Genomic DNA, 21,196 nt, shown 5'->3' on the forward strand with positions numbered 1-21,196 from the left:
GAGGAGAAAATGTTCACTTGCTGCCTAATATATCCCACCCACTAACAGGTGTCGTGATGAAGAGATAATCAGCGTTTTTCACTTCACCTGTCAGTGGTCATAATGTTATGCCTGAGCGGTGTAAATGTACATTGTTTTTAAGCAGTAAGAAAATCAGTTCACCAACACAGTGCAACCAATTAATCTCTCATGGATTTCTGATCTACAATAATACAGTACATTAGTCAAATTATATTCCATGCCTTTTTAACCCAGTGCAAATTTTTCTTATAACAATGACTGTAAATCCAAACTATTATAATTTTTTTATATGATATACTTACCATGAGTTACCCGAGTGTCTGGGAGAAACAGGTCTGGTGGAGATTTCCTCTATCGGGTCTGGGTTTGACGGATCCACTTTCTTTATCAGTGCTGTGTTGATAGGAATGTAATGTTTTCCCTCCTGACAGAAATACAAAGTTAAACCATTTACTGAGGCCTGCTTAAAAACTATGACATCATTGTGTATTTGCTATTATAGTATGAGCTAATTTAGAGGGATAAGAAACTGGATCTGGCACATATGAACTGTAGAGATGTTCTGTATGCGTCAGAAACAAAATAACAAAGAAAAATATCACACATAATAAATCCTCGTCATTGTGTAGATATATTTATATAGTATGGTGCTGATGTGTATTTGCAAAGTCAACACAGTCCTTAATGATATGGAGTCGAATGGTCTGGGTGGTTTTGTTGTTGAGGACGACAGTTTGATCTGTCTTCTTAGTAGTTTGTAGATTAATGGAGAAAAATCGCATCCCTTATCAACAATGACAAAAAACAGACTTTGGCAATAATCCAATCAACGTTAACATGCAAGGAGGTTGAATATCATGCATGGCCTGAAACTGTTCACAGTGGATTGGGTTACTAATACTAGCCACTTGCATCTATGTTATTTTTCTCTTTTGGCTGAGGATTTTAATTTGAGCTTGAAGAAACTGTCCATGTATGGTTATGGTAGACTGGATCTTCATTGAAATGTGATGTGAAGTGACAGCCTTTTGAGATTACAACTATAATATTCTAATGTTTTCCTTCTGAAAGAAAATACATTTGGTTTACATATTTTAATGCCCCAAGTTCCCTTCTTTCCAAAACAGTTCAATAATCTCAACTATGAAAACATTTTTAACTGCACTGTTTTTTCTCATGTCACTAGAGGACTGATACCAACCCTGTCAAATATTAGTTCTTTAATCCAGATGTACATGGATGCCAGTGATTTAATATTTAGTAAAGGTTAAGAAATTGTGAGTTTACATAGGAGAAATGAGAAGGTGGTGCAGTTCTAATTTAACAATTTTAAGCTATTTATAAACCTTGTATCAGAGTAATGCTGATAAATACTACTTTGTTTCATTATCTTAATGTAGGCTGCTTTAAAATCATATCAAAGTTTGTCATATAGACAGTCATACACAGCACAACTGACAGTGAAATGCTTTTATAACTTTATGACAAAAAATAGATTTATATTAAAAATAAAGTGTTTTTAAAATGTAAAAAATGTAGAAAATTAGAAAACGTAAAATTAAATAGAATCTTTAAACATAATTTAAAACAGAGAAGCAATTCAAAGTAAACAAAATGTGCAAAAGTGACAAAGAACAGTTGTGCAAGAACTAAACATATACTAAACATAAAACTTAACATAAAAAGTTGTGATTAATTAATTTCATTTTTAACCTAAGTTGGTCTTTCACATGTGGGTTTCTATAGTGTGTGGTCGGCCAAAGCTAGCAAAGACGCATGCTAACCTTTTGTAAACAAACATTGGATGCATTAAAGGCTTTTATTTCTCTTTATTTCTCTTGTATTACTTGTATTATCCTGTTTCTTTATTAAATAGAAGGGAATGAGATCTTCATTGGATGTTACTTTCAGTATTCACATGGGCAAACCTCAACATTATATCCTTAATGCTCCTTGGGCCAATCAAAGGTAATAAAAGCTAAAAGATACTGAAATCAGTGGTTCATTTGATCAATTCTTTGATTGTTTAAATGGGTCGTTTTTGTAAACAAAGCCTAGCATTGTCTATAGTCCTATAGTCCAATTTTGTAAGTCCAATTCATCTAACTTACATGTCTTTGTATTGTGGGAGGAAACCCATGTAGACACGAGGAGAACCTACAAACATACGTACTGTACATCCACACAGTAAGGACCCGGACCACTCCTACTGGGAATCAAACCCACAACCTTCTCACTGTGAGGTGACAGCGCTACCCACCGAGCCAAGGTGCCACCCAAATGATTACTTAATCAACTCACTAACCTGCTGCACACTGGCCTGGAGCAGGTCCCCTAGTCTCTCTACCAGCTCTGTAAATGTTGGCCTCTGCTGTGGTTCTCCGTGCCAGCAGTCAAGCATGGTGTCATATCTACAAGGAACACACACAAATCCCAAACAGGGTTAGAGTCAAGTTGTTTTTAGTTCTACCAATTGTTAGGTAAATTAAAATACAATAATATATAAATTACGTAGAAAATAACCTTAGAAACATACAGATTGGATACAGGGCAGTAAGATTTAAATGGAATCCAAGCATATATATACATATAAGTATTATAATATAATATAGCTATATATAAGTTTGTCAAAAGATAAGTGCAGGGAAGCACAGCATGTAAGCACTCACACAATGTTTTCTGCAGTACAGCAATAAATCTCTTCCCCTCAGCGGCTATTCAGATGCAAATCTGAAGGTTTCACCTACCAGACACTACAGACTATCTGATGTTGTCTACATGTCAGCCAGCTCATTTGCTTCTATCCAATTACAGCATCCCTTTAATAATTTTTGGTGTCACATGATGAATTTCATCTGCTGCTTCCAGAGCAAGCATTATGGGTGAGAGGTAACTTCTTTGGATTGAAGGAGCTGTCAGCACTACAGTCCGTGTGGGACGTCTCAGTGCTTTTATTGGGGTTCCTTTCCCAAATGTTCTAACAGCTTTGGAGGAATTCGGTTAGGGAATATCCAAGCACAAAGCAATTGAGAACAAGTGATAATTGAGCTCCTGTTTTAAAACTGCCAATGGTTTAATAAAAAGGTTTTATTAAATTTAAATGATCATGGACATGGCTATATGAATGGGGCATTGTCCTGCTGTAAAAATCAATCATCAGAGTTGAAGTTGGAGAACATTATAAAAGCAAGAAAAGTTTTTCTCCAAGAAAACTGTACGTAGCTTGAATCATGTGTCCTTCACAAAGACAAATATGTCCGATTCTAGTTTGCAAACTTAAGTCTGGCTCTTCTTTGCTCCTCACTGATAGAGTTTTTTTTTAGCTTTGCCTGACCTTAGCGCTGTGTCTAGGATCCAGCCATCCTCCCCCATTTGATTCAAAGCACTTTTTAATAATGCAAACACCATATTTTACCACTATGTCTGTTTTCAGTATGTAATGACATGGTGTTGGTGTGTTAGTGTGTGCTGTGCTGGTATGAGTGGATCAGACACAGCAATGCTGCTGGAGTTTTCAAATACCATGTCCACTCACTGTCCACTCTATTAGACACTCCTACCTAGTTGGTCCACTTTGTAGATGTAAAGTCAGAGACGATCGCTCGTCTATTGTTGCTGTTTGAGTTGGTCATCTTCTAGACCTTCATCAGTGGTCACAGGACACTGCCTACAGGGCACTGTTGGCTGAATATTTTTGGTTGGTGGACTGTTTTCAGTCCAGCAGTGACAGTAAGATGTTTAAGAACTCCATCAGTGCTGCTGTGTCTGATCCACTCATACCAGCAAAACACACACTAACACACCACCACCATGTCATTGTCACTGCAGTCCTGAGAATGATCCACCACCCAAATAATACCTGCTTTGTAGTGTTACTGGGAGAGTCAGCATGAAACGGGGCTAACAAAGCATGCAGAGAAACAGATGGACTACAGTAATTGTAGAACTACAAAGTGCTTCTATATGGTAAGTGAAGCAGATAAAATGGACAGTGAGTGTAGAAACAAGGAGGTGGTTTTAATGTTATGGCTGATCGGTGTATGTATTCTACTTCTAGTTGCTTTAAAACAACACATATTCTACTGAATGATCTACTGGTCTAGGAGGATCAATTCCACAGGAAGTGGGACATGACAGCTGGTCATTTACTGCAAATCAACAGTTTCCTAAATGTTTATAGTCTGTGCCCTGCATTCCATTCCAGCTAGCGCATCTAAAACCAATATTTGGTGGTCATACTTAATTTGGTTTTCTTTTCTTTCTTTATTTTTATATGTTTGGCTTATAGCATGGGCTCTACTTCTTTGATAAAACAAGTCAGCCCAAACAGACTGGTCTGAATGATCAAATTTCTGATGAATCAGTTGAGTAATAGAGCTGATTTACCACACAAGATCTTTTTCCCCTTTAACACACATAATGAGGAGGGTTAGATGAGGGTCAGGGTCATAGCTGTTTATTGGGATTGAGGTCCACGTGTAAGATTAATAGCTCAGGTCTCTGGAGGAACAGACATGTGGGGGTTCTACCTTCTCTGAAAGAAGATGCAGATGAGATGATGATAGATATTATATCTTATCTACATAATCTATCAACAAATTCTTAGAAGACCAGAATTTGACTTCAAATAATGACATTTATCACCACAATAGTCTTTAAATAAGGGTGTCACTGTAACCAGTCTGGCAAAATTCAGCTTGAATGGTGTAATTTTAAGGCTTGATGTCTGACCACAGATCATTTCCAATCATCATCTTCCCCCAAGGCTCTTTAATACGTTCATTCGCTTCCACTTGACTTGAATGGTTGCCAACATGAGACCCTTTAACATAATTAAAGTATATCTATAACACTACATTTAACCTTTCAAAACAAATAAGATAGAAAAACTTGACAAAACAGAGCAGCAAGCATCTCACATGAGGTCATATTTCAGAAAGGAGGATTAAGAGCGGATACAGGGAGGGGTAATGGCTGAAGAGTTCTGATTAGGAACAGACAGTTTTTCTCTTCTGGTAGAACTGTAGCCCAGAAGCCCATAATTGAGGCCACTTGGTGCACAAAAGTGTCAGCTCTCGACTGGGCCGCAAAACTGAGCTTGCTGAGCCTATTATCTTTCATATCTTATTACATCAACTCACTGACGTATCTAACTTTGCAGCCACCGTCGGGTATTTTTCCTATAGGTTGTCAGCTTCAGTGCTCAATGTTGTGCCAATGTGTTTAATCTTTATTTAGGAGCTGCAGAAACTTCAACCTTACTTAAGTTCTGGTTAAAACCAGATCCCTGCAAATATCCACTTCACTCTGAACATGGCTGTCAATCACACACTCACTTCTACTTGTCTATTCACTGGATAATTGTCTCAGTAGAGTCTAGCTTTTGTTCTTTTTAAATGTTTTGATATGAGGAGCTTTTCTTTGGTTGAAAGCACGAGTCTTTGTGCATAAGCTCAAAGAGTTGTTCAATGAAAGCAGGAAAGGCAATATCCTTTGAAGTCTTTCCAAGTTCAAAATGTGTGCACAATCCTTAATGTACTTTAGCTGCAAATTACTCTTGATGGATTCCATCACTAAAATGCGGATTTATTTGCAGAGTTGGCACATGAATCAAACCTAGACTTTGTTGAACCTATGTCAACCAAACCATTGTTGAAACCCAATAAAATAACTGTATTTGAAATAAATTTTTAAAGACAGAGTGATTTACTTCAACATACACTGATAATAATCCATAAATATGCATAAAACAACAGTAGGGATGGGTAAACAGCACTGTGGGTTGCATATTAATGAATTCCATATTCATGCAGGTCTGGTGGCAAAATTACCAATCAGTGGGATATTATTACTGATAACACTTATTAGATATAGGCCAGGGTTGCCCAATATTTTTTCTCACAGGGCTGGAGGTCATCATACCAAAATAACCAAGGGCTACAGTGAAAATGTAAGTAAAATTGTAGTCTGTGTTAGCTTAGAAGTTTTGCATTGCCAAGAGCAGATGTAGATCTTCTTATACTATACCACATTTTTAAAGGTTGGAATGGTTTCACGGTGGGCACAAACATTTACATTAAACACTTCTTAGTGACTCGGTTTGCATTTACGTCATTGTCACTGAACTGATTGACAATTCTCTCATGAAGTTATGTTAGCACAAAGTGGTGAACCACGACCTATCCTAGCTTGCAAAGACTAAGCTTTTGATGGATGCTCCTTTTTTGTACTCAATCTTGATGACTTAACCAGTTACCAGTTACTTAACTGTGGAAGCTTCCAGAACAGTGTTCCTGTTACATTTCGAAAATAAAAGTAGGTTTATCAGTGGACACACTGAAACATTCATTTATTCATTTATTTTCTTAACCACATATCCAATTAGGGTCACGGGGGGCGCACAATGGGCGCAAGGCACACAGTTACATCGCAGTAGTCCATCGCAGGACAGACACACACACATACACACATCGATTCACTTATAGGACAATTCAGTGTCTCCAATTAACCTAACTGCATGTTTTTGGACTGTGGGAGGAAACCCACGTCGACACGGTGAGAACATGCAAACTCCACACAGAAAGGACCCTGACCGCCCCGCCTGGGGATCGAACCCAGGACCTTCTTGCTGTAAGGTGACAGTGCTACCCACCAAGCCACCGTGCTGCCGCCACACAGAAACACTTTGTCCTTATAAGTTAAATGTTCAATGATTCAGTTTTTAGTTTTTATTTCAAGTTTTAATCCTAACTTTTCTAGAAATGGGGGTTGTGAATGTGATTTCACTGTCCACATACTTTTGGCGAGGTAGTATGTCAAGCCATGATCAAGCCACACATGTACATCGTCATATGTTAAAGGTTCTTACATTTCACAGGAAGCATACTCAGGTGCTCGCATTCTGGTGCCTTCCTTCAAACGGCAGCAGAATTCCTCATCAATTTGTACTCCAGGGTAAGGGGAGGCACCTGGGGAGAAGAAAAAAGACAGTGTTATCAAGCCATCTCACTGATAAAGAGCTCAGGCCACTTCAAAAGGGTTTAACAAGAAGCACAGTACATTGTAGAGTGGGCCACAGTTGGGTCAATTAAAATAGCAAGAACTAAAATGGAAAACCACTGGGCTTTTAGGTGTACAATTTTCCAGAATAAATAGATTTGTACAATGAATGAATATTTATTTTAACCAGAACAGTGTACGTATGACAGTAGTCTTTCTTCTTTGTTGAAATCTTAAAAAAACAATTCATTTTATATAAAATAATCCATAAATATGTAGATAACACTAAATAACAAGGATAATCACAGGCAATGGGTAAAAAGACTCAATATGGATGGGTAAACAGCACCGTGGGTTGCATAGTTATGAATTTGCAAACATTCATGTAGGTCTGGTGGCAAAATCCCCAATCAGTGGGACATTATACACTGATCAGCCATAACATTAATACCACCTCCTTGTTTCTACACTCACTGTGCATTTTATCAGTTCCACTTACCATATAGAAGCACTTTGTAGTTCTACAATTACTGACTGTAGTCCATCTGTTTCACTACATACATTTTTAGCCTGCTTTCACCCTGTTCTTCAATTGTCAGGACCCCCACAGGACCACACAGAGCAGGTATTATTTAGGTGGTGGATCATTCTCAGCACAGCAGCTCTGCTGGAGTTTTTGAATACTGTGTCCACTCACTGTCCACTCTATGACACTCTTACCTAGTTGGTCCACCTTGTAGATGTAAAGTCAGAGACCATCACTCATCTGTTGCTGCTGTTTGAGTTGGTCATCATTAAAAAGACCTTCATCAGTGGTCACAGGACGCTGCCCACAGGGCGCTGTTGGCTGGATATTTTTGGTTGGTGGACTATTCTCAGTCCAGCAGTGACAGTGAGGTGTTTAAAAACTCCAGCAGAGCTGCTGTGTCTGATCCACTTATACCAGCACAACACACACTAACACACCACCACCATGTCAGTGTCACTGCAGTGCTGAGAATGATCCACCACCCAAATAATACCAACTCTGTAATGGTCCTGGGAGAGTCCTGAGCATTGAAGAACAGCATGAAAAGGGGCTAACAAAGCATGCAGAGAAACAGATGGACTACAGTCAGTAATTGTAGAACTACAAAGTGCTTCTAAATGGTAAGTGGAGCTGAAAAAATGGACAGTGAGAGTAGAAACAGGGAGGTGGTTTTAATGTTATGGCTGATCAGTGTAACTGATAACACTTATTAGACATAGGCCAGGGTTGCCCAATATTTTTTCACACTGGCTGGAGGTCATCATACCATAATAACCAAGGGCTACAGTGAAAATGTAAGTGAAAGTGTAGTCTGTGTTAGCTTACAAGTTTTGCATCGCCAAGAGCAGATGTTGATCTTCTTATACTATACCGCATTCTTAAAGGTTGGAATGGTTTCACGGTGGGCACAAACATTTACATTAAACACTTCTTAGTGACACGATTTGCATTTACGGCTGGGAGGGCACCTATTTAAATGGGAGTTTATTTTATTGCCCAGAGCTACAAATCTCTGTTAACGTTTGCCTGTGTGGAAAGACTTTGTTTTATCAAGGTGACAAGACATGACATTTTTGCACATTACTAGACTAGACAGTAACTGGTCAATAAACTTTAATGATGGTGCTAGTTCAGGGCATTTCATGGTTTATATAAAGGTTTATTGACCCAAATCATTCCAAGACCTAATTCTTACAGTTATAGGAAATACAGCACATGGCGAAATGCTTTTCTGTTTGAATGTGAAGTTCTGTTTGGGAAACGCATGGGCTGTTTTACTGGGAGCACATTCAATAAAGCAATAAACAAATAAAGAAAAAAAACAAAACAACCAAAGCCACTTTAAAATAGTCTTCTGAGAAAAGCCATTGTTAACTTTGTCTGTTCTTAGAAATCTGGTGCAGATTCTTTAGAGTCGTATTGTTTTCCCTGATCGTTGCATAATCCAAAGACCATAAAATATTAAGTCAAGATGTTCTGCAACAAATCCTGCCATAATACCACCATATTAGAATACACTCACAGCATGTCATACTTGAATGTTAGGCTTTAATTATGTTGCATTTCAGGCCAGTGTTTGTAAATAAGCTAATGTATTAATGTATGTACGATAAATTAAATTATGTCAGGACATTGTCATTTGCTGCATCGCTTGTGACATCCCAACCCTGTTATTGTAACTTACAAACTAAGAATTCTTGCAAACAAATTACAAGGGCAACCGCATACACCAATCAGCCATAACATTAAAACCACCTCCTTGTTTCTACACTCACTGTCCATTTTATCAGCTCCACTTACCATTTAGAAGCACTTTGTAGTTCTACAATTACTGACTGTAGTCCATCTGTTTCTCTGCATGCTTTGTTAGCCCCCTTTCATGCTGTTCTTTAATGGTCAGGACCCCCACGGGACCACTAAAGAGTAGGTATTATTTGGGTGGTGGATCATTCAGAGCACTGCAGTGACACTGACATGGTGGTGATGTGTTAGTGTGTGTTGTGCTGGTATGAGTGGATCAGACACAGCAGCGAGAATAGTCCACCAACCAAAAATATCCAGCCAACAGCGCCCCATGGGCAGCGTCCTGTGACCACTGATGAAGGTCTAGAAGATGACCAACTCAAACAGCAGCAATAGATGAGCGATCGTCTCTGACTTTACATCTACAAGGTGGACCAACCAGGTAGGACTGTCCAATAGATTGGACAGTGAGTGGACATGGTATTCAAAAACTCCAGCAGCACTGCTGTGTCTGATCCACTCATACCAGCACAACACACACTAACACACCACCACCATGTCATTGTCACTGCAGTGCTGAGAATCATCCACCACCTAAATAATACCTGCTCTGTGTGGTCCTGTGGGGGTCCTGACCATTGAAGAACAGAGTGAAAGCAGGCTAAAAAGTATGAGAAATAGATGGACTACAGTCAGTAATTGTAGAACTACGAAGTGCTTCTATATGGTAAGTGGAGCTGATAAAATGGACAGTAAGTGTAGAAACAAGGAGGTGGTTTTAATGTTATAGCTGATCAATGTAAACCTGCATGAACATGTATAGACTAAAACACTTTGCCTAATAAAATCCATCTTTATGCCATTTGTTCATCATGTCACTGTCACACATTTGCCTTATAAATAAGAACCCAGGTTGGTCATGATGGGCTTATGTAGGTATCATGCAGCTCAATGAACATCACCTTGCTGAGTTCTTTCAAAATCTGAGTTTATAGGCTGTGACAGATGCGTGGCACGGTGGCACAGTGGGTAGCACTCTAGCTTCACAGCATAAAGGGCCTGTGGTTGATACCCCAACTATGCAGCCAGGGTCCTTTCTGTGTGGTTGCTACTATAATTTGGAGCTGTGAGTGTGTGTGTGAGTGTGTGTGCCTTGTGATGAACTGCTGACATTTCCGGGATGCTTCCTACCTTTCGTCCAATGAATCAGACCCACTGTAACCTTGACAGGGATAAAGCGGCGGTAAAACAGAAAATGAATCAATGCATGTGACAGCAAAACCTGGATACTGATCTGTTAGTGTTAAGGCAGCTGGGGCATTAGAATGGAATGAATGAAATGGCTTTATTTGTTATATATACATATACACATGTACAGTACAACGAAAGACTTTGTCTGCATATCCCAGCTTGTTTGGAAGCTGGGGTCAGGGGCCCAACAATGGGCTCAGGGGCCCAACAATGGCTGCATAGCAGAGCCTGGATTTGAACCAGACTGACTGATAGCTCAAAGCTCTACCCCCTAGGCTACCCACTGTCCTATAAGGCATTACTGGTAACAGCAATACTATGGTTTTGAACAATGACCTTATTAGTTTGTATTTCCTGAATTGCTGTGGGGTAGATGTGTAAATTATATCTGCAACAGTAGCCCTAATACTTACCAAGAGAAAAGATCTCCCACATTAGCACTCCAAAAGACCATACATCACTTTGTGTAGTGTAGATTTTGTCAAATATAGCTTCTGGCGCCATCCACTTTAGAGGAAGTCTGGCCTGTAGAAATAGATGCAGCTACAGTAAGTCACATGTTTAGGAAGACCCTGCTTTACCTGTGTGAACATCAGCGGCTGCAAAAGAGTAAACTTGCTCGACCACATCTGACCACAAGCAATCATCATCTGAAGAGAAAAATATTATTAGCTAATAAAAATGACTGAGCATATGCCAGCAAGGATTAGCACTGGCAACTTGTTCCAGATTGGCTGCTGTTGTGCTGCTTGTCTGTCAAGTTAAGCACTTTTTAATGATTATTTAATGTGAACTACACACTGTGAGTAGGAACAGATATCATATTAAATTACATTTACTGAGAGAAATTAAATCTTTAATATTGTATAATATTAAACGGATCACTCACATCTCCTTTACGGACGTAGTCTGGGTCTTTATAGACGTCTCTGGCGAGTCCAAAATCACATATCTTTACGACGTTGTTTTCAGATAGCAGGATGTTACGTGCTGCCAAATCACGGTGAATACACTGGAAGGGGAAGAATAGCCATGGTCAAACTGAATGTTTGATTTATGACATGTTTTATATCAGCCAGGGGGTCATCTGGGTTATAGAAGCCCATATTTCATGGTTTTATATCTACCATGTGGTGTGTTGTCATTGGGAACACATGCAAGATAGGTGTGATAATGCGAAGCAGCTGATTCCATCACGTAGAACTGTCAAGTGCACCACAGTGATCTGGGGAGCTGTACAATCCATTCAACGATCTTTAATCCCTATATATGTTTAATAAGCCTGGGGCCACCATCTGAAGGTTTGTAACAACAGTGGGATGTTTTCGCCTGCCCACCATCAAGGAGAAATTAGAAAATAATATAAAACAAATTGCTGTCTGTTTAGATAAAATGCCAACTTGTTTTGAAGAGGAGATATTGCGGTTCTCTGTGTGAGCAATGTATGGCAGTCTTGGACAGGACAGTGATTATAATTACCAAAAATATCTTTCCTAATGACAATCCAAGTCAAGTCAAATTTATAGCGCTTTTTACAATAGACAATAGAAATCCCCTAGTTCAGCGAGCCAAAGACAACAGTGGCAAAGAAGATACCCTGAGAGGAACCAAACTCAACAGGGACCCATCCTCCTACATGCCACCTAACGCTAAGAGAAAATGTGTTCAAACAACCAAGATCTAATCCAAAAACAACGAAAAACATCATTTTCTTCACCATGTGATTGGAGGCTGCCATGCAACTTCTGTTTAATGAATATTATTATTAGAGTTGGGCTATAAACTTTCTAATTGAGCCTAAATGCTTCATATTATTACTGAGTAATAAAGACATATGGAGGTGTATTCTTATTGTTTTCCAAATGAATAAGAGCAAAAAAGAATAACTTGCACATTGCCACATTCCACTGTTCTACAAAAAGTATTATGTATAAAATTACATATATACCATGATTGATTATTTTGGTTTTACCACAAACTTCAGGCCTGCTTTTAGAAAACGCAAAGAGAATGCAGCATTTGTCAGTCAGTGCCTTTGATGCCCGGACAATACAATAATTTAACTTCAGGTAATACTGTGAATTAACACTGTTTAGCATTACACTGATGAGCCAAAACATTATGACTAGTCTCTAAATAAGTGCATATCAATGCTTATTCTGTAATAATTGTGCATGTCATGGTCAAAAACAAATAAAATAAAATAAATAGTGATAGTTACTTGTAGTACACATGTTGAATGCATTAGATATAGGCAGATAAAAAAGACCCAAGTGACCTTGAAATCAACAAGGGGTGCTCACAGGCAACTGTGGTGAGTACAGTGGGCACAGTTATTTAAATAGGCGCAAGGCACACAGTAACACCCTGGATGGGGTGCCAGTCCATTGCAGGGCAGACACACACACACACACACACACAAACACACATTCACCTATAGGGCAATTCAGTATCTCCAATTAACCTGACCGGAGCTCGCAGAGGAAACCCACGCAGACACGGGGACAACATGCAAACTCTGCACAGAAAGGACCCAGACCACCCTGCCTGGGGATCGAACCCAGGACCTTCTTGCTATGAGGCGACAGTGCTACCCACCGAGCCACCGTGCCTACCTTACTAAGGTAAAACACTACTGTGGCTAAAATTATAAATGACCAAATATTAATAATTAAAGCAAAAGATAACCAAACCAAAATCCAAAGCCCAAAGTGGTAAGGAGCATGCTCAGAAGCTCAGTGGTTCAGGTACGGAACTAGAAATCAGAATGTTGCTGGTTCAAACCCCACTTTTGTCAAGTTGCCACTATTGGGCCTCTAGGCAAGGCCCTTAAAACCCACAGATGCTTGCATTATATTCAGTCATAACTGTAAGTCGCTTTGAATAACAAGTGTCTGCTAAATGCCACAAATGTAATGTAATGTAAAATGATACATAACAGGTAGTCAGAAAGAGAAAAAGAGAGACGTTCACTTCACAGGGATATAAACATTATCTCCATCATGTAAAAACTGCCTCTTGTGTCATCATACTTTTTTAGTATTACATAGTATTACGTTACAATTTGCCTTTAGAGATCAATAAAGTAATAAATCAATCAATCTAGCAAAGCATACTTAGCATTATATTTAACGCTGTTGAATGAAGCGTTAAGTCTCTGTTTTGCCAAACTTTTAAAAGCACCATTGAAAGAGGATTTATAGGCTAGGTCTCTAGCTATTAGTGTGTAGACACTTCTTTAGGTGATCTTAAAATCTGTGTGAGCAGTGTTTTCTTGTTTCACTGAAATTTTAAATAAGTACTGCAAAAACAAACTACTTAAACAGCTTCATGTCAACTGGACACAGCAGAAATCCAGAGATTTTGCTTTTAGTTTTGTGCTCAAGTTTGAAAATGAAGTGAGGCCAAAAACAACATCTATCAACCTGGCTGGATTTGGAACTCAAAGCACAAAAGTAATTTAGCCAAGGACTTACTTTTCGGGAAGCCAAGAACTCCATGCCTTTTGCAACTTGAAAACTGTAGCAAATTAAGTCCTCCAGAGTCAGCACTCTTTTATACAGATCCTCTGGGTCTGCAGGAAAAGTCAAACAAATTCAGCACTATATGTATAAATAAAATCAGCTCTGTGTGTGTATATGTATATATTTATATGTATATTATATTTGCATATGTCTTTGCAATGCTATATCTACCTATCATCACACATGTACAAATGCCAGTTTTAATTGTACCGTTTCTGTCTAATCTAATTTCCTAAGCGTGTAATTTATTCTTAACCATCTAGCCCAATCTAGACTTAACCAGCTTGTTGTTGCACATCAAGTCAGGAAAGTAGAGTGATTGCGACTTTCAGTGTCCCACCTGTGTAAACAGTTTATCAAACCCAAAATAACAGACAAAGGACAACCAGAAACAAATCATCTACCTAATCGGAAAGAAAAGACGAAAAAAAACAGGCTAGGCCCAAATGGGTGACAGTGTCTCGCACTAAATATCAATTGTATTTATGAACCTCAGAGGAAACATCCTATCAGATTAAGATGGGAAAAACAACCACAGGAGCCTTGGGATCATTCAGGGCGGGTGGAGGTAAGCCAGGGGTTAGTTAGAAGGGGAGGGTGTGGGTGTAAGGGAAGGAAGACGCTCAGTCGCTACCTTCCTCCTCTTCTTCCGAGTCACAGTAGCTCTTATCTTCAATGAAGCCTGAGCTCGCCGAACTTCCTGTGCTGGCCACGCTCTCCAGTCGACGCTTCAGGAGCTCATTCAGGTCGCAACCTGAGCCCGGCAGAAGTGCCTTTCCATCCTGAGACTGATAAAGAGTCACAAATCAGTATGAAATATGGTTTTAAAAGACATATACATTGAGTTGCGTATAATAATAGAATGCCTTTATTTGTCATATGTACATATACAGGTGTACAGTACAATGAAATTCTTTTTTTGCATATCCCAACTTGTCTGGAAGCTGGGGTCAGAGCGCGGGGTCATCCACTGTATGGCACCCCTGAAGCCGAGAGGGTTAAGGGCCTTGCTCAAGGACCCAACAGTGGCTGCATGGCATTGGAACTCTCAACCTTTCAATTGACAGCCCAAAGCTCTACCCACTAGGTTACCACAGTCCCAAAAATAAAGTAATACTTAATTATATTAACTATATAATACGTAATTGCTGTACTGAGATATATTTGGGACACATGTACTTTATTTATGTCTGTTTGTGTCAACTTTAACTTTATTACTTTAATAAGTTTTAAATACTTAATTTCACTCTGATTGATTTTACCACTCATTTTTAACAATTATTTTGTTATTGTACCTGGAAAAAATGATCGCATATTCTCCAAACTACTTACTTGGCTACTTCTCAAGACAGCAGTCGAGTGACTGAGTTGTCCAAACTGTTCAGAATCTTAAATATGAGTAAAGCTTCCAACTTTTACTTACTTTATAAACTAAAAAGTCTCCTCTCTTGCTCCTCAAGTAGTTGGAAAGGTTGCCATACTTGCAATACTCCACGATGATCATTAGTGGCCCTGTAATGAAAAAAAAGTGTTTAATAAGAATCATTGACTTACTCGGACAAACTAACTAAATTCCAACAATTGTCCCAGCACTTTTACCTCCTTGCTTGGTGCAAGCACCCAGCAGATTGACGACATTGAGATGATGGCCGATATGAATTAGGATCTTCAGTTCAGACATGAGAGCCCTCCATTCACTGTTGGTAGCTCCTCCTATAAAAACACACGTTAAGAGAGTCAACAAGGTAAACAGGGGACACTTACCACCTCATATAGAAAATACTACTGAGAAATACACTAATGATAAAAAAAGTAAACTGCACATGCCTTGGTATTTAAGACATACCCAAAGTCATAATCACAATATATAATGATAAATAAACATATTTCACCCACTAGCTTTGGGCATTACGATTAATCAGTGTTCTCATCTCAGTGTTGTTAATATGGCAGGAATGTTTTAGAATGGCAGGAAACAACCCCCCTCCCAGTAGATTTGGTCCCCCCATGTTCAATTCATGGCTATGACCTTGGACATAGCTGTGCTTAAAGGCCAAGCACATCATGCTATGGCATTTTATAATAAAATAAAATTCACAATAAATTTTGTTTTATTTTATTTGACCATATACGTTTTGTATATTCACATTCATTAATTCCCTATCAAATACAAATGTATTAATGTATTTAAAAGGGAATTAATGAACGTGAATATACAAAACGTATATGGTCAAATAAAATAACACTTAAGGTAAGAATATAACCCAAAAATAACAAACATAAATTGTGATTTGTGGATCATTATAACAAACAGATGTTTGAATTTACCATGCAACAGGACAACACAACGCTTTAAGTGCATGTAAAACATGTAAACAGAGAACCTAAGAACATTAAGCTTGGCTTTTTTACATTTCTCATGGGAAACGTTTTAAGAAGCTTTAAAAACAGACATACAAGACAAACCTCATTACTTAAGCAGCACTGACATGAACATCTGGATGCTATGCCAATATGTATATTAGGGCATGATTTATACAAAGAGAAAGATGAACTTTGTGCACAGAATTGAACATAGCATCAGGGTAAAAAAATGTGGGTCATGCACAAGCATGCCATCCTGGTGACCCTTGAGGCCATGAAGGCAGGGTAGGAGGCTATTTTTTTTAACATGCCTGGTTTCCTATGACTCATCAAAGTGACACACAAAAGCTTGGTTTAGTGATAGTTTATCATTTAAACAGAAAGGCTCAACAAGGCAACAAAAAAATTGAAAAATATAATTACAAAAATACGTTTAAAAGAACTTTTATTGAGAGAAATGTTGCTGTTTAAATAGTGTTATTATCAAACTTTTAATAAATTAATATGGTATTTTAATACTGTTGGCCATAAACTGTTTATTGTCTTTTTTTATATTTTTTGCTGTTTTTATTATTATTATTATTATTATTATTATTATTAATATTATTATTATTATTCTATTTTATTTATTTATTTTCTCCCATTTTCTACATAATTTAGTGTAGTCAATTTGTTTTCCGCTGCTGGGGGATCCCTGATTGCAGTCGAGGTGTAGATATTGCTGCTCACGCCTCCTCCAACCTGCCTGCAGCCCTTAGCGGAACCCATTTTCACCTATGCACTCTGCACAGGCGCCTCTCTATCTGCTAATCAGGGTCCTTACACAGCATTTGAAGACCCCACCCACATAGCCTGGTCATCCTGCCCTAACAGAAACGTGTCTGCTGCAGGCACTGCCAATTTATTATTACACTTATTATTTTAAGTCTATGCTAGATTTTTTATTGAACACAATTCACTACAAAATAATAATAATAATAAGTATGTAAGTACTATACATATTAATGTAAGTTTACAGTATTTTTCAATTGCAATGTTTATTGTTTATTCCCCAGCAGTTGCTCTGTGCTCCAAGAGGCCAGTCCTACAGTTTAAATTCCACTGTCATAGTGGTTTTCTTAAAATATTACATTTTTCTTTCATTCAACAATGAAAAGGGGAATTAACACAAATATTTACAACATGACGCCAAAAAGCACTGGATTTTATAGCATTCAGGAATTTTAGAAACTACTCCATCTTTTTTTAGGAACTGACCCAATGCTTCTCTTCCCAGTTATTAATGTCTAGGGAGTATTAATGTAACACCAGTGAAATGCTTATCTGGAGCACTCTGATTCATCATCATCATTACCACAAAAAAAAAACATCAGAGCAGCTCATCATTCTTTACAGCAGCTGATTACACAGACTATTTCTCCCAGAGAAAAAGACACGGGTTATTTTAACCACGAATACTGTTCTTCAGTAGTTCTGATAAATGTAGTACTGTATTTTAGATGTGTTTTTTTGCTGGATGTATGTGTAATGATACATTGCTGTAGCTTAATTGCACTAGATTTCTTTAAGTGATTGGAAAAAGAACATTAATCAAACTAGAAAAAAATATGTGTAGTGTTCAGTGAGATTTACATTAATGAACCCCAGGCAGCTATTTTGTACAAGAATTACATCTGCACGCTCAAACCAAAGCCAAAGTTTCCTGTCTGTAGTCTTTCATTTTAAAGAAAACAACTGACTCCTTAGTTAATAAACACATACAATGTATCAGCCTCCTTGTTTCTACACTCACTGTCCATTTTATCAGCTCCACTAAACATATAGAAGCACTTTGTAGTTCTACAATTACTGATTGTAGTCCATCTATTTCTGCATACTTTATTAGCCTGCTTTCACCCTGTTCTTCAATGGTCAGGACCCCCACAGAACCACCACAGAGTTGGTATTATTTGGGTGGTGGATCATTCTCAGCACTGCAGTGACACTGACATGGTCACTTAGTGTGTGTTGTGCTGGTATGAGTGGATCAGACACAGTAGCGCTGCTGGAGTTTTTAAATACCGTGTCCACTCACTGTTCACTCTATTAGACACTCCTACCTGGTTGGTCCACCTTGTAGATGTAAAGTCAGAAACGATCGCACATCTATTGCTGCTGTTTGAGTTGGTCATCTTCTAGACCTTCATCAGTGGTGACTACTTCATCATCACCCTGATGACTACAAAGTGCTTCTATATGGTAAGTGGAGCTGATAAAATGGACAGTGAATGTAGAAACAAGGAGGTGGTTTTAATGCTATGGCTGATCAGTGTATGCCATAACTCCATCACTGCTGTAAATTATTCTTAGATCTCTTTCAATCTACAATGAAATGTTGTATATACAGTACAAGTAAAATGACTTTCCAACAGATAGAGGTATTTTTTTCTGAATCTTTTTAACATCTGGAGATGATTGAATGTATAATAGTAGACATATTTAATACAATGAGACAGGCAAAATAATAAATTTATGTCCAAAAACCAGACATCGGCCTTACATAAAAATACAGTGAATTCTTTAAAAATACAATGACTGATTTAAAAAAAATAAATTATTTAAGTTATAATAATACACAAATGATAAATTGCTAAAGAAGAGGGACAGCTGGTTAAGGAATATGACAGCACAAATAAACAGGAATGTTTTAGTTTCAATTTGATGATGACCAGAGTCTGATGAGCATATCTAATCTCTTCTGGGAATTTTTTCGACTGTGTGCTGTCTGACTCACAGTACTATTAATGTACCAGACCCTAAAAATCTGAGTGGGTTGATACCATCTATTGTTTACTTTTAAATCATTTTGAATACTGAAAAGTATGTTCAAGTATCTTTGTAGTGGTCAGATGTTGGGCAGCAGCAGTTTAAACACGCTGGAATTTTTGGAATGAAGAGTAAAGTGGCCTTTATACTGATCTAATCTGCTGGTGGTAAATAAATTAAACTACATCCACATTGTGTGGATCTGAAAACATTCCGAATTCAACCATGCTTTTAGGGTGGTAGATGACTGATCATGACTGCTACAACTGATTTTTTAATTTAGTTTATGGCACTGAGCCTTGGACCTAAGGTAAGTATTAACCTTAAAGTCTGTTATATGCAAAATCAGAAAGAGTAAATTAAAACAGTAGGTGGTTATGTCCATCAAACAATGAAATGGGCCAGCTATATTACTTGGCAATAGTGCAGGTTCGGTCAGTCTATAACATTTATCATATAAAAATAACATTGTTTAACTTCTTAAAGTAATTACCTAGCAACAGCCTACCAGATATGTTTAAAGGTCCGAGCTTTTTAGTACAGTAATCTGCAGTTTTGGACACTGTATACACCAATCAACCATAACATTAAAACCACCTCCTTGTTTCTATTCTCACTGTCCATTTTATCAGCTCCACTGACCATATAAGTTGACCATATATAGTTCTACGATTACTGACCCTAGTCCATCTATTTCTGTGCATACTTTGTCAGCCCCTTTTCACGCTATTCTTTAATGACTCCCACAGGATCACTACAGAGTAGGTATTATTTGGGTGGTGGATGATTCTCAGCACTGCAGTGACACTGACATGGTGGTGGACACAGCAGCACTGCTGGAGTTTTTAAACACCTCACTGTCAGTGCTGGACTGAGAATAATCCACCAACCAAAAATATATCCAGCCAACAGCACCCTGTGGGCAGCGTCCTGTGACCACTGATGAAGATCTCAAAGATGATCAACTCAAACAGCAGCAATAGATGAGCGATCATCTCTGACTTTACATCTACAAGGTGGACCAACTAGGTAGGAGTGTCTAATAGAGTGGACAGTGAGTGGACACGGTATTTAAAAACTCCAGCAGCGCTGCACACTAACACACCACCACCATGTCAGTGTCACTGCAGTGCTAAGAATGACCCACCACCTAAATAATACCTGCTGTGTGGTGGTCCCGGGAGAGTCCTGACCACTGAAGAACAGCATGAAAGGGGGCTAACAAAGCATGCAGAGAAATAGATAGACTACAGTCAGTAGTTGTAGAACTACAAAGTGCTTCTATATGGTAAGTGGAGCTGATAAAATGGACAGTGAGTGTAGAAACAAGGAGGTGGTTTTATGTTATGGCTAATCAATGTATATGCTACAGAAATGCTTATTTATGATTCTCAGCTGAGCTGAATATTGATGTCGTATATACACATACGGATATCTTTACTAACCGGAAGCTGATGTGAATTTCAGGTGCTTGACATACATATTTAATCTACCTCATCTATGCCAATCCATAGCAGATTGCCCAAGGACAATGGTTTGAATGAAAGCATTTTTTTTTGGAAAGAACGTTCTGATTCATCACATTTTTGATATGCTTATTGCAATTAGGTCTTAACTCTTGTGTTGTCTTAAGGGTCAAAAATAGGGCTGTTGTTATTTGATACAGCAGATTTGGGAATGATTTGTCATAAATCCGACTTACCCTTCAGCATTTTAACAGCAACTGTTTTGCAAGTAGACAGCTTGTCTATGCCAAATGCAGAAGCCTCCACAACTTTTCCAAAAGCACCATGGCCCAGAGTTCGACCTAAATGATGAAGAGTAAAAAGGTCAAGAAGAGAGGGAGAGAGAGACATGAGTTTGCCAGTTTGTTTTACCCTGCCTTGAGGCTCATAAATCAAACCGGTTGTTCTGTCAGGAGAGATATGGGTCTGTAATTAAAACAACCTGCTGAGCCCAC

At 38.3% G+C, this 21,196-nt stretch overlaps 1 protein-coding gene across 1 annotated transcript in view; it reads right to left on the reverse strand.

Moving 5' to 3' along the window:
• Window positions 1-21,196, reverse strand: part of kdrl (kinase insert domain receptor like) — a 71,252-nt gene that overhangs the window by 8,796 nt on the left and 41,260 nt on the right. Inside the window, exons 18-27 of the mRNA XM_063000494.1 lie at window positions 20,939-21,043; window positions 15,667-15,780; window positions 15,491-15,579; window positions 14,702-14,855; window positions 14,020-14,117; window positions 11,433-11,555; window positions 10,957-11,068; window positions 6,890-6,989; window positions 2,327-2,432; window positions 324-445 (exon numbers count right to left, since the gene is read on the reverse strand). Of these exons, the coding sequence (XP_062856564.1) occupies window positions 324-445; window positions 2,327-2,432; window positions 6,890-6,989; window positions 10,957-11,068; window positions 11,433-11,555; window positions 14,020-14,117; window positions 14,702-14,855; window positions 15,491-15,579; window positions 15,667-15,780; window positions 20,939-21,043 (1,123 nt within the window). The remainder of the gene's footprint in view (window positions 1-323; window positions 446-2,326; window positions 2,433-6,889; window positions 6,990-10,956; window positions 11,069-11,432; window positions 11,556-14,019; window positions 14,118-14,701; window positions 14,856-15,490; window positions 15,580-15,666; window positions 15,781-20,938; window positions 21,044-21,196) is intronic.

This window comes from Trichomycterus rosablanca, chromosome 8, assembly GCF_030014385.1.
Source record: "Trichomycterus rosablanca isolate fTriRos1 chromosome 8, fTriRos1.hap1, whole genome shotgun sequence".
In the NCBI taxonomy this organism is placed as follows: domain Eukaryota; kingdom Metazoa; phylum Chordata; class Actinopteri; order Siluriformes; family Trichomycteridae; genus Trichomycterus; species Trichomycterus rosablanca.